Source organism: Pseudopodoces humilis, chromosome 8, assembly GCF_049639895.1.
Source record: "Pseudopodoces humilis isolate 2021_Gansu_Grassland_sample_001 chromosome 8, ASM4963989v1, whole genome shotgun sequence".
In the NCBI taxonomy this organism is placed as follows: domain Eukaryota; kingdom Metazoa; phylum Chordata; class Aves; order Passeriformes; family Paridae; genus Pseudopodoces; species Pseudopodoces humilis.
In genome coordinates, this window is record NC_142207.1 from 36,525,192 (window position 1) to 36,537,862 (window position 12,671).

Genomic DNA, 12,671 nt, shown 5'->3' on the forward strand with positions numbered 1-12,671 from the left:
AGTCCTGAACTCAAATCCTAGATTTCTACAAGTTTAACAGCTTCTTTTTCTAGGGAATTTCAGCCTAACTTGGTACTTTTCAGCGTGGCAGCCAAATCCACAGAGAAGGAGAACCCAAATTTGTCAAGAATCTCACCAGAATAAAGGAGCTGACTGTGCCTCCAGGGGACACCATCCCCTGTCCCAGGCTGCTCCAAGCCCTGTCCAGCCTGGCCTTAGACACTGCCAGGGATTCAATGAAGTGATTTAGATTGAAAAGAAGAACAGCACTGTGGCTTTTTAATAAACGCTTTCATGATCTCCAGAAAGAGACAGAAGCACTTCCTTTGCAGGTTTCTCTTTCACCACCATCGAGGAAAATAACCATTTCAATAATTATTGCAAACCAGGCTCCTGTTTACCAAGAGTCTGAGCTTTTATCAGAGGCAGCTTTGCACACAAGAAAGGTGCAGCTGAGCTGGGGAGCATTTCATCTAAAGCACTCATTAACTTGGACAAGCGGGGTCGAGGGTGTTGTGGTTGTTTTGTTTTGATTTTTAATCATCCAGGCATCTCCCAGGCTGCCACACAGGCACCGGTGTTCCACCGGATCAGCTCCTGGGTGAGAAGGGCTGCCAAGCAGCTGCAAGGACAATAAAATACAGTATTACAACTCCTACCACCACCTTTCATCTTTGGAGTATTGCATTGGAGCTTCCAGGGTCTCCAAAAGGCTGAAGTCTGACCAGCTGACGTTCCACTCCCCTCACTCAGCTCTTCCTGTCAGATGCATTTCCTGGAAGCTACTGGTGAGTGACAATTTTTTTTTTTTTGCTTCAATTTAATTGCAAACCAACACAATGTGGGAGCACACGAAGGGTTCACTCCTCCAGCTGTATCCTGGAGTTTACTGGCAGCAGTGAATCAGTCTCTTTATTTATGTCTGCGTTTGAGAACGCGATGCCGCCGTAACTAATAATTTATCCATTTTCCTCATTAACTCCATGAAATATCTGCTGTCCAAAACAGAGCTAATAGAACTCCAGCTCGCTGGGAGTCGTGCTGCTCAGTGGAGTTCAGCCACCAGGAAGAGCAGGAGCGAGTTTTTATTGATCCCTTCCCAAAGTCCAAGCTGGAAACCTTAAGCCAAACCTGGAGTCAAAGCTGCGGTCCCCGAGCAGCTGCTGGGCCGGCAGCAGCCCAGCTGTCTAAACTTTATTGGCAGCAAATGTCATTCTTGCACACGAACTGCCTGCCTGCAAGAGCCAAAGGCACATCTTGGGCTATCACATCCCATCACGCTCCCCGACGAGATGTGAAAACCGGAATGGGAAACGTCAACAGAGTCCGGCCGCGGCGAGGAGCGGGGCATGGCCGCTGACAAGCGCGCCGCTGTGACAGAGATGGGCTTGGAGTTGCAATTAGTGGCACTGTCATTTTCGGGCGCTCCTGCCAATTAATTAAGCCTGTCAAATGGAAAAACAGCGGCATTCACATGATAATTTATATCGGGAGAGACTGGCCCGGCAAAGCTGCCGCTGCCGCCAACAAAATCCCCTCCGAGCGCTTCAGGAAAAAAAAAATAATAAAAAAAAATATATAAAGAAGTGGAAAGGGGAGGGGGGGGAAAGAAAGAAAGAAAGTTAAACTGTCCTTGTTATAATTGTTAACTCTGATCGCTCAAGTAGAAGACGGGCTGATTAAAACTCCAAACGAGCCCCCAGCTCGCTTAAATCTCAGAGTCCGGAATGATAGAATCAGAGGAGTTTATTCATACCATTAAGCCCCAGAGAACTTAATTGAAAGAAGAGCATAGCCTGGACCTTGACAAGCGGGAGGTCACAGTAATTGCTGCCGGACATATTTAACATTAAGATAATCAGGCCATTAATTACCCTTTGGATCATTAAATCAGCCAGTTGCAAAATGAAATTTCTGCCTCTATTACTCACTTGAGAGACCACAGGGGTGGCTTTTAATTTATCAGTGAGCTTGAGATACAAAGGACCAGGCTTGGGGAGGAAGGAAAAGGGGGAGAAAGGAGGGGGTTTGCTTCAGCAGAGGCAGGAATATCAATCCGCCATGCTTGGTGATCGTGGCAAATTAACTAGGTAAGATAACCTCAGCTTCTAAAGGCAGAAGCTGGGGGTATGTAAATAGATGAGGGCAGACAGGGAGATCAGAGCCTGCACACCACTTAGCAGGATAATAAAGGAAATCATCCTTGATTATCAGTGCTAATTTGGACACTGCCGGTAGCTTGTTATGCGTGTTCTGAGTAGCATTTAATTAATTCAATTGCTTGTTAATGAGGGAAGTGACATGTGGGGAGCAGATGCCACCCAACTGCAGATGGGTTCTGGTCAGCCCTTCACAATAAAATCTTTTCTTTTCTTTTCTTTTTTTTTTTTTTGTAATTTATTTTTAAAAACCCCCTTCCCCTGGAAGGGGAAAGGTGTCAGGCGTGGAGGAGCACTGAAAAGGCACAAAACACTGACCTCATCAGGCCAAGATCCGCCACGGAGCGGGAGCTGATGAGCACGGACAGAGGTACCCCTGGCTCCCCCAGGCCTATTCATTCCTTCTGCCAGGAATCTGGGAGCAGCAGCACCACAAACTGATGGCCAAAAGGAGCAAGGGCTGAGGGAGAGATGGAACACAGCAGCTCTGCAAGATCCAGGATGCAGGAGCTCTCTTTCCCTGGGCTCGCCCTTTATTTATGATGAAGGATTAATTATTTTTACAAAGAAAAGGATTAATGTTTTCATGGAAGGCATGGTGCAATATTTTTCATCCAAGTCACTCCCCAGTGAGCAGCTTGGCATCACGGCCGCTCTCCTCAGGGCAGCGCAAGCCAGGCTTTGGTGCAGGACTGTAAAACTCAGCTCAATACAGTGCAGCTGTGTAATGTTATCCCTGACACCATTAAACTGAGTTCATTAGTGAGCAAGGATCAAACCAGATCTTCCCTTGGAAGGTGAGAGTCAATTCCCGACACCGCCAGCTCCCAGCTCGTGCCTGCTCAGCCCGTGTTGGATTCCCCTGTAACCTTTGGTACCCAGAACAAACAGAGACTGCTGAGCAAACAGACCTGAGCACAACTGCTGCTCGTGCTCCAAGCCCCACTAAAAGAGCTTAAAATTCACAGTTTTAATGGAGTCAGACATTCCAGCTGTTTGTGAATATTCTCCAAGAGATGATGCAATGGTGGAGCCCGATCTGTGTGTAGCTGACACAGATATCTGGCCCTGTTTGAGCAGCACAACAGGAAGCGTGGCTGGGATGGTCCCTGGATATGACCCTGCCTTCCCTCGGCTTTGCCGCCAACTTCCAGCTGCTGGAGGTGGCACATCCATCCCAACACTCCCAGGGAGACAGAGGTGGAGTCCTTGGGAGCTCAGGGAAGGAGGGAGCAGATAACCATCCCCCCTGGAGAGGGATGGGGGCAGCTTGTATCCTCTGGAAAAGGCCAACACCACCTTGGGAAGTCAATGGTGGCAAGTGAGTCTGCAAACCAGAAGCCACACGAGTGTGAGGAGAAAGCAAAACGAGTGAGGTGTGTCCAGAAAAAGCTAAATATCTGGTAGGAGTGCAAAAGGCAAAGAATTCCCAAGCTGGCATCCCCACATCTCCAACATTCCTCCATGGAGCTGCTCAGCCCCACAGGGCTCCTCCAGTGCTGCAGCACTCCAAAGCAGCGTTGTGAGAATGTGCTTAAACAGTATCAATAGCAATTAGAGGGAAAATCCTGATCCCATCCCCAGCTCCAGTTAATTGTCGCAACATTGATTTACTCTAATTTGACTTCTCACTCCAAATTAAACCCGCATTACCCAAGGAGGGACCGCAGGCAAGCTCCCCCCGCTCGCCCCCTCCCCTCCAAGACAATAAATTTAATATTGAATACACTTGGAAAAAAAAACCTGGCGGTTGTTGCAGGATCCATACTGAAAGATCTTTTTCCTTTTCTCACTCTTTTTCTTTTTTTTTCTTCCTGCGAGTAATTAAAAGATGCTTTTCTTGACTAATGATTCCCCTGTTTAGGAATGGGAAGTCGATACTCCTTCACCAGCAGTCAGCTTCAATTTGTCACAGGCCTCCCGAAGTTTGAGCGGCATTCTCGGGGCTGCTGGTAATTGCTGGAACCAATTACCAGCTCTCCAGAGCTGACCTAATCAGGGACCCACGGACACCGCAGCTCAGGGCCCAGCTGGTCCCTGTTCCCTTCCACACTCCAGTGTTTGCCTGGGCTTGGGTTTCCCGACGCTTCCCCAACTTTTCGCGCTCACCGGAGCTGCTGTTTATTCCTTCTTCCTCCCCAAAATCCCAGCAACACCCTCAGCTTTGCCTTGTGCCGCTTCCTTGGGGATCCCACCACGCCTGTGCTCCCCAAACCTTCCAGTTCAGGGCCAGGGGCCATCCTGGCTGTTGCTTTTCACTTACAGGGGCACTGAATGACCTGGAGATCTGCCTGAAGAGTTCCAGGATGCTTTGGGTTGGAATGGGCCTTAAAGTGCATCTCATCCCACCCCCTGCCATGGGACACCTTCCACCAGAGCAGGTTGCTTGTCTCTCCATCCTGCCATGACCTGGAATTTATTAATATTAATATATATTAATTAATATTAGAGGATATACCTGAGCGATATATCCCTGGGCAATGCAGGAGGGATAATGCCCTTTGCTAAAGGCTTTGAATTTTACATACCCTCCAATCTCAGAACCTTTCTGGCCTTCAAAATAGGTGTCCAGGTTTATCTTTGCCCATGATTTGCTTGGATGATGAATTTGAAGTGCATTTGGTGGGCTAGAAAAGGATGGCAGTGGTTTAATCACAGAATATCCTGAGCTCGAAGGGATCAAGGTCACAGAGTTCAACCCCTGGTCCTGCCCAGACACCCCAACAACCCCACCCTGGGCATCCCTGGGAGCCCCTGGAGCTCTGGCAGCCTCGGGGCTGTGCCCATTCCCTGGGGAGCCTGGGCAGTGCCAGCACCTCTGGGGAAGAACCTTGCCCTGCTCTCCAGCCTGAGCCTGCCCTGGCACAGCTCCAGCCACTCCCTTGGATGCTGTTCCTGGACACAGAGAGCAGAGAAGGGAGCTGTCCCTCATGAGGAAAGTGCAGGCCATGTTAAGGTCTTGAATTTGATAATACCTTATTTTTGAGTGTGCAAAATTACTAAAGGGAAGCTGTACTCACAGCCTGGTGTAGCTCTGGTTTCAGAAATACTGGTGATATTCTTCTGGATAAGATTCCTTAATCACACCATGACCTGGAGGAATTTGGCAATTCCTCCTGTCAAAAACCATCTCCATGGATCCCTCCACCTTTTCCTCTACTCCACAGAAACACACAGGATGGCACTGCAAGCATACAGTGACCAGTGCCAACCTCTCCCAGGCTGAAGGGACTGCTTCAAAAGCCACATCAAGACTTTCAGGTTCATTTTAGTCCCGTCGGTGAACACTCCTTGAGCCTCCCAGCCCAACAATTCAGCATTTGTGGAGCAGCTCATTACCTTTTTTGGGGTTTTTTTGTGTCTCTAGAAATCTGTGAGCTTCCACTAATGGCTTCATCTCCAACAGAAAGACACAACATGAAAAGGTGAAACTCATGATCCCCTCTGAAAGTGTCCATTAAGGACCCATCACAGAATCACATTCCCAGAATGGTTTGGGTTGGAAGGGACCTTCAAGACCACCTTGTTCCACCCCCTGCCATGAGCAGGGACACCTCCCACGGTCCCAGGCTGCCCCAAGCCCTGTCCAGCCTGGCCTTGGACACTTCCAGGGATCCAGGGGCAGCCACAGCTTCTCTGGGCACCCTGTGCCAGGGAATCCACCCTCCCAGGGAAGGATTTTTGGGAAAGCAGAACCTCTACCTGAATGATTTGAATTTATTTTCTCACCACAGCGTGGACAGAAGGACTGTGATGCTGGCAGAGACCAAAGGGAAGCACAGAAGGAGGCACACACTGGGAAAAAACAGAACTTTCTGGTATTTACATGAAAAATTGCATTTCAGTCCCTGCTGCAAAGAGCAGAGGAATGGGAACAGCAAAGCAAGATTGCAATTGCTTTGTGGGAAAATTTCCACATCATCCTAATTCTACATTTTCTAGCACCTCTTCTATCACATAAGCGTGAACCTGGACACAGAGCTAGAAAATCCTATTTATAAAATGAATCTTTTTGCCCAAAAATGCTGCAGTGGAGGAGAGAAAGTGCAGTGATATCAGTGACAATCAGAATCAGCTGAATATAACCACAAAGATGCACAGAAACAAAGTGGGAATATTAAAATAAGCCCTGAAACACTAAGAGAAAAAAGTTGATTTTCTAGAAGCAAAATTCAATCCCAAATGCATTATTAATTGAAATGGATGGTGCTCTTTTCATCACAGTCACATGGATTTTAGATTTTTCATGATGTTTATTATGTGACTACTGAAATAATGTGATTTTTCTTTTTTTCTTTTTTTTTTTTTTTTTAAATAGAATTCCAATTGAGTGCAAGCATTTTCCTTTCAGGTGTTTACAACTATTGCTCCATCTCAACTCAGCAGTAAGGAGCAACATATATTTGTGAGGTGAAAGAATAGAAAATCTCAGTATTAAAGTGATAGTAATGACTGAAAATTCATTTCAATCTACTTGATGAAATCACTGTGTGTAATAATACACAGGTCCAGAGCAGACATCCCATTTCTGCCTGAATAAAACCTCTCTTTGGGGCTCTTGGAGCACTTTTAAATGCACAACCATTCATCTAAGTAGCCTGATTAATGTAGTGGCTTCATTCTCGAAGATGAACCAAAGGTGGCACCACAAATTCATTTTTCAGGGCTAACGAAATAATGCAATAAGAAACAGTTGACTTTCTTGCACACAACAGCACAAACCCAGCCCTCTGCTGCAGGAGGTGGCCCAGGCATCGTGGTCTTTCCACCTGATCCAAAACTGGAAAAAGTATTCTCAAAACATCTGTCTTTGACCTCAGTCAGATTAATTAAGCATAAAACCCCCTAGTTTTAGGTAGAACACCACATCACAGGAAGATTTTCAGTGTGTGGCTCTCTGAGAGGCAGGTGAAACACTATTCTCAAAGGAAATACACCCCCCAGCAAGTCATGGTTTCACATAAATCACACACAGAAAAGTAACCAAGTCCATGGTGAGCAGGACTTTGAACACTCCTGAGCAGAACCAAAGACCTGACAGCCAGGTACAAACTCCCAAGTGAGCCTGAACCCCTGAAGGGAGATTATTAATGACAAACTGATAGTCCAAGAGGCAGGAACTTTGTGGCCCACTGAGACAAAGGAGGACACGACAGGATAATTTAGGTGGAGGAAGAAGCAGGTTTCCATCTCCCACTGAACACAAAACTGCAGAGCTGCTGAGGAAACCTTCACAAGGGCAAGAAAGTAATGAGGTCACTCAACTTTTGCCACCCCCCCACCCTGACACAGGTAGTTCCTGGGCTTTAGTGAGGATATAAATAATGATTTTTCCACAAGGGAGAATTGAAAAGCGGCAGCGTCACGCGCCGGGCGAGGCGGAGAGAGCAAAAACCCACCTGGTGGAGTCTGAGGAAGGCTTGACGTGGCCTTGGCTGTTCTCCTCCCACACACTGTTGGCCAGCTCGTTGCCAATGGCTGACATCACCTTGATGAGCTCGATGGGCCAGTCGTCCAGGTCCAGGGAGCGCACCCGCGACAGGTGCGTGCCGAGGTTGCGGTGGATTCCTGAGCATTCGATGCAGATGAGGGCTCCCAGGTTGAGGCTGGCCCAGTCGGGGTCTGCAATCAGGACACAGCAATTAGGACAAGGGAACACCCAACAGAACCTTCCAGCTGGTGTCTGTGCCTGAAGGTTTTGGCTCTGGGGGTGGGTCTTGTCCTAAAGCGCAGCTGGGAGGTCTTCCAGGGTCAGTGGCGATGCCAACCCTTCGAAGAAAACATCATGGAGTAAAGAAAAATAAAATGTGGTGTCTCAAAAGGTGTATCCCTCAATCTTCAGTCAAAACACACTATGAATTAGGAGGGAAATGTGAAACAAAGGAAATAGAAGCATGGTGATGGGTAAAGGATGATGAAGCAGTGAAGAAAGCCCCTCCTTGGGAATTCAGAGCTGCTCCATGGAGAAAAAAAATAGAGCCTAGAAACAATTATCTCGTGCTAACTACATCAGCTCCCTTAATAACCACCTACACCATCAGCTATGTGTGCCTCTTCCATCTGACTCTTCTCCCATCTCCAAAATCAGGGAGATAAACCAAGATGGAAATGTCCCACTTGGAACAGCCCCAGTTCCAGGGCACGAGCCAGAAGGATCCCACCCACCCCCAAAAAGGGTGAGACTGGAGCAAACCTGATCACAAGATGGGAAATTCCATTTCCCAACATGGTTCAAAGCTCTTTTGCCACTGCTCTGTGTAATTTAAATCTAGATTAGTATGGACTGCCTTCTCTCCAACAAACATTCACCTTAACAAACAGAACTGAACACACACAAGAGGAATTTTTGTTGTTTTTTTCTAACCCCCTGCTGTCAGATCTTTTCTTCACACCTTACTCTGTGCATCCCAAAGAAATACCCCAAATGCCAAGCAGGAAAATGGTGATTAATTAAGAGGGCAGGCAATTCTTACTTCTAGCTAAACAAATTTTGGAGGTGACAGAAAAATGCATTTCCAGTGTTTCCTACTGTTCTGAAAAATTCATCCCAAGACTCGTCTTGACTTTGTGTAACCCACAATTGAAAAGCTGTTTCTGGCAGCCAAAATATGAGGAAACAAAACTTTTTCTAGTTCTTTGTCATGCCATGTTTGGACAAAAAATAGGAAAGCTCTTAATTTTAATTGGGAAGCCCCTCATTTCACTGAAGGCATTGACTGACATTTTTCATTCAGTCCACTGAAATCTAAAAATGCAACCAAGAAGAAAAATCCCCCATCTTATTCCACTTGAGCAGAAAAACACATCTTTTGCTTAAAAGTGCTTGTCCATACCAAGTCTTACATTATACATAATTTAATAGCTACATTATATATACACAGCATTTCAGATCTCCAAAAAATCAGGTGAGATAAAACTCCTGCTATGCTTTCCAAGATTTTGGTACAATAACTACAAAATCCTTTAATTCCCTAGTTCTTTAGATATCTCCATTGTTGTTTTGCCACTGGGGGAACCAGTGGTGTATCTGAAACAAAATACACGAAGAAACCCCCAAAATTGCAATTTGTTGGTATAAATTTGAACACAGCAAGTATAAAATTGGGATGTGCAAACTGTGACTTGGATGAAACCCCTGACCTGCTAAGGCTGGGGTTATCCTGACAAAAATCCAAAGTGCAATGAGCTGTAAGAGGCATGAACTCAGAATGAAGCAAGAGAAGGGAATACTAACTTACATTATTTCAATTATTCTGACAGAACTGGTGTTAAGGACCTTCCCAAACACCTCTCCACTTGAAGCACATGCAGTGCATCTTGTACTGAAAAAATTCTTTATATATTCACCTGCTTCAGGGCATCACAGAATGGTTTGGGTTGGAAGAGCCTCTCAGTTACCAGCACTGCTACGACTGAAGGAGTCCCCCAAAACAACAAGCAGGAAGTTCCATGAAATTTTACCAAGATGTTATTTTCATTTTCAACAATCTGACAACACACAGCTGAGTGGGAAAGTGGCAAATGAGGAAAGGCAAGGGCTGAGCTCTTTATAGAAATGAAAATTGTTATCACCAATTTACACCACAAGTGGTTAAAAGCTGTAATTATTCAAGGCTGGGTTTTTTTTTGCTTTTAAGATGATACAAACCCAGCTCCCTTTTCCTGCTGGTGGTGAGAGTAGTTCTGAATTGGAGGATGCTCACAAGCATGTGGCAGGCGTGGACATCAAGGTTTGATGGTAAAAGGAAGAAAAAGCCCACTCTAATGCAGCTAGAGGTGCTTTACTTAAAACTGGTCAAATAAAAAATGAGCTTTTTAGCACCACTGAATATATCCAGATTACAGTTTTCAGCTGTTCATATTCTGAAACACGCTTGGCTCACTCCTTCCCTGAAAACCTCTTCCCCACTTTGACTCACACCTCAATCAGCTTCACCATTTGGAGGTGAAAATCCTCTTAGGAGAATAACCCCTCCCCACTCTCTCCTTCATCCCTTTGGATCCAAGGAGGCTGATGAAAGGCTGAACCTTCCTGAGGTCAGCAGCTGTAAGATATCCCTGGGCTGAGCAGGGGAAATTGCTGGAAGGAGGAGCAGAAGAGACAGGGAAAGAAGAAGCAGGGGTGAAGGCATCTTGAGATGCAGCAGAAGAGAGAGAAAAGTTTGCAACTCTCCTATTCTTTGAGAGGTTTTTTTTTTTTTCTATTCTTCATGAAAAATTTAATTATATGATGGGTAAGACAAGATTGCCCAAATTTAAATCTCAGTGTTTGGTTTCCAAATACAAAATACACCAGAGTCAGTGATCAGACTACTAGACAGGAAAACTCAGGATGAGAATCCATGTTTTTAAACCCTCCCTATTTTATTCTACAACACTGAAGACCTGATATTCCATGTTCTCCAGAAATCTTGAAGTAAGTGACTCATATTTATCCTCTGGCAGAGCCAAAATCCAAAAATTCAGCTGTTTGCCTAAACAATTGAATCACCTTGGGAGGCTTCTTCAGACAAAGCCAGCACTGGGACTCCGCTGCTTTGGGAAAAGGCAGCACCAGTTTCCTTTTGAAACATGAAATCAGATCTTGGGCACAAATTCCAGCTCCTAAAGAGCACCTTGCCTCTTCTCTCGCTCAGGGATGGGAATGTTAGAAGGAGAATACTGGATAATTTTAGCTGGAGGCTGCCAAAGGGCTGGGATTCTGGCAGCACACAGTTGGATTAACATCCAACAAGGCAGAATTCCCCGATGAAACAGAAGTGCTGCATCGAGTGCTCGAAAGGCAAAGAGCTCCAGAAAGAGGAGGAATGAGACTTCTGAAGTGCAAGATTGATGGCTCCTGAATAGAGCTGAGGGATGGCAACATCTCACACTCCTGTGCTCCCAAACATCTGGCTCTGTGGAGATGTGAACAACGTGAGAGCTCCACGGTGTGGAGCGCTGGGGTTTGTGATGTTAAGAGCTTCAGGGTAAGGACCTGGCAAGGCAGGAAGGGAGGCAAGGGAATAAAATAAAGCAAAGCCCAGCAGAAAAATCAGCAGGCTGAGGTTCACCTCCTGTGTGTGTGTGTGTGTTCACATTTTAAGATCCATCACTTTGGAAATATCTCACATTTTTTTCCAAAGGAATGACAGTGGCTTTAAAATCAGGAAGGTCAAATAGCAAGAGGAGTCAAAGAGGGTTTAAATCATCTCTGAGAATACAAACAAGTCCAGCTGAGATTCCAGAATCATCCCCCCCTAAAAGCTACATGACAGAGTGTTGCCAAAATGGGCTGTCCCACTCTGCCCTCTCCCAGAACATGTTCCTGGCACATCCCTGCTGCTGGCACCACGCATGGGGGCCAGCTTGACCCATGAGCAATCTGGCTGAAAACCAGATTGGTTTGGGGGGGAGAAAAAAACCCAAAAAGCAAAAAAAAAAAAAAAGAGTGCTGCTTTCTTGCATAAGTATTTTCCTGATTAAACATCCAGCCTGGCTGCATAAATCCTGGGATATGTGCATGGCTGGGGAGGGGAACACAAGCCTTGGGCATAGTGTGGAGTCTGGGTAGAGCTGAGATGCACCAGAAGGATGTTGTGGGTGTGGAAGTTGTCTGCACTGAAGGGACTGCATCGTACAGATATATAATATAATCCCTCATAAATGTATAGCTATAAAAACAGAATATATTTGTGTATTTTATAAATTTGTATCTAGTTAGCAAGGCTAGGAAAATGCCACCCAGAGTGGAGCAGGACTCAACACCACTCCCACCGTGGGCAGCTCAGAGGCAGCAGTGAGTACTTCAAATGAGCTAAATATCCATATAGGTCACTCCCAGACCCCCTCCTCCTCACCCACAGCACACCACCCTTCCTGCCTTCCTCCTGAGCTGCATCAAAGCTTTGGGGGAAATCTCAATGACTGCCAGGTCACTATGAAAGCACACTAATAAATAAGACTCGCTTTGGGCTCCAGGTGTTAAAATACTGCTCAAACCAAGCTTTTCCCTGGCTTAGCACGTGCTGAATCACTTAGAGTGAAAGCAGAGACCAAATTATTGGTGCAGAAGCACCTGCACTTGTGTACAAATGTTCTTTTTACACTGGGGTGTCATAATGGCTTAGACCAGGAGCCAAAATCCCAAGCAGCCAATCCTTAAAGATAAAATTCACACCTGAAGAAAAATAAATGAATATTTTTTCCATTTTAAGCATGTCTAAAAATTGCAAGGAAAGTTCTGACTTCCAAATATCAAAGAAATAAAAATGCACAAGTTCTCAGTCCTTCAGCTCCTACAACTAATTGCTTTAGAGCAAGAGAACTTCCTTTCTGTGGCTTTGTTGCAAACCCCTGGAACTAAAAAGCACCAGAATAATGGCCTCAGTCGGGGTTAGTGAGGTGAAGCACAGCTCAAAGTATTCCTGAGAACACTCTTCTGAACACTAAGTATATGTTTTAAAAAATAAAAAAGAAAGGGGGAAAGAAACACAAAGGGGAAGGAAAAAAAAATAAAAAAAATCCGAAATC

The 12,671-nt window shown here is 45.6% G+C and overlaps 1 protein-coding gene across 8 annotated transcripts in view; it reads right to left on the reverse strand.

Moving 5' to 3' along the window:
• The window catches only part of AGAP1 (ArfGAP with GTPase domain, ankyrin repeat and PH domain 1), a 308,125-nt gene that overhangs the window by 30,556 nt on the left and 264,898 nt on the right, over positions 1-12,671 (reverse strand). For all 8 annotated transcript variants that reach the window (XM_014261324.2, XM_005532757.3, XM_005532756.3 and 5 more), the window contains one exon: positions 7,559-7,781. In XM_014261324.2, coding sequence (XP_014116799.1) covers positions 7,559-7,781 — 223 coding nt within the window. The remainder of the gene's footprint in view (positions 1-7,558; positions 7,782-12,671) is intronic.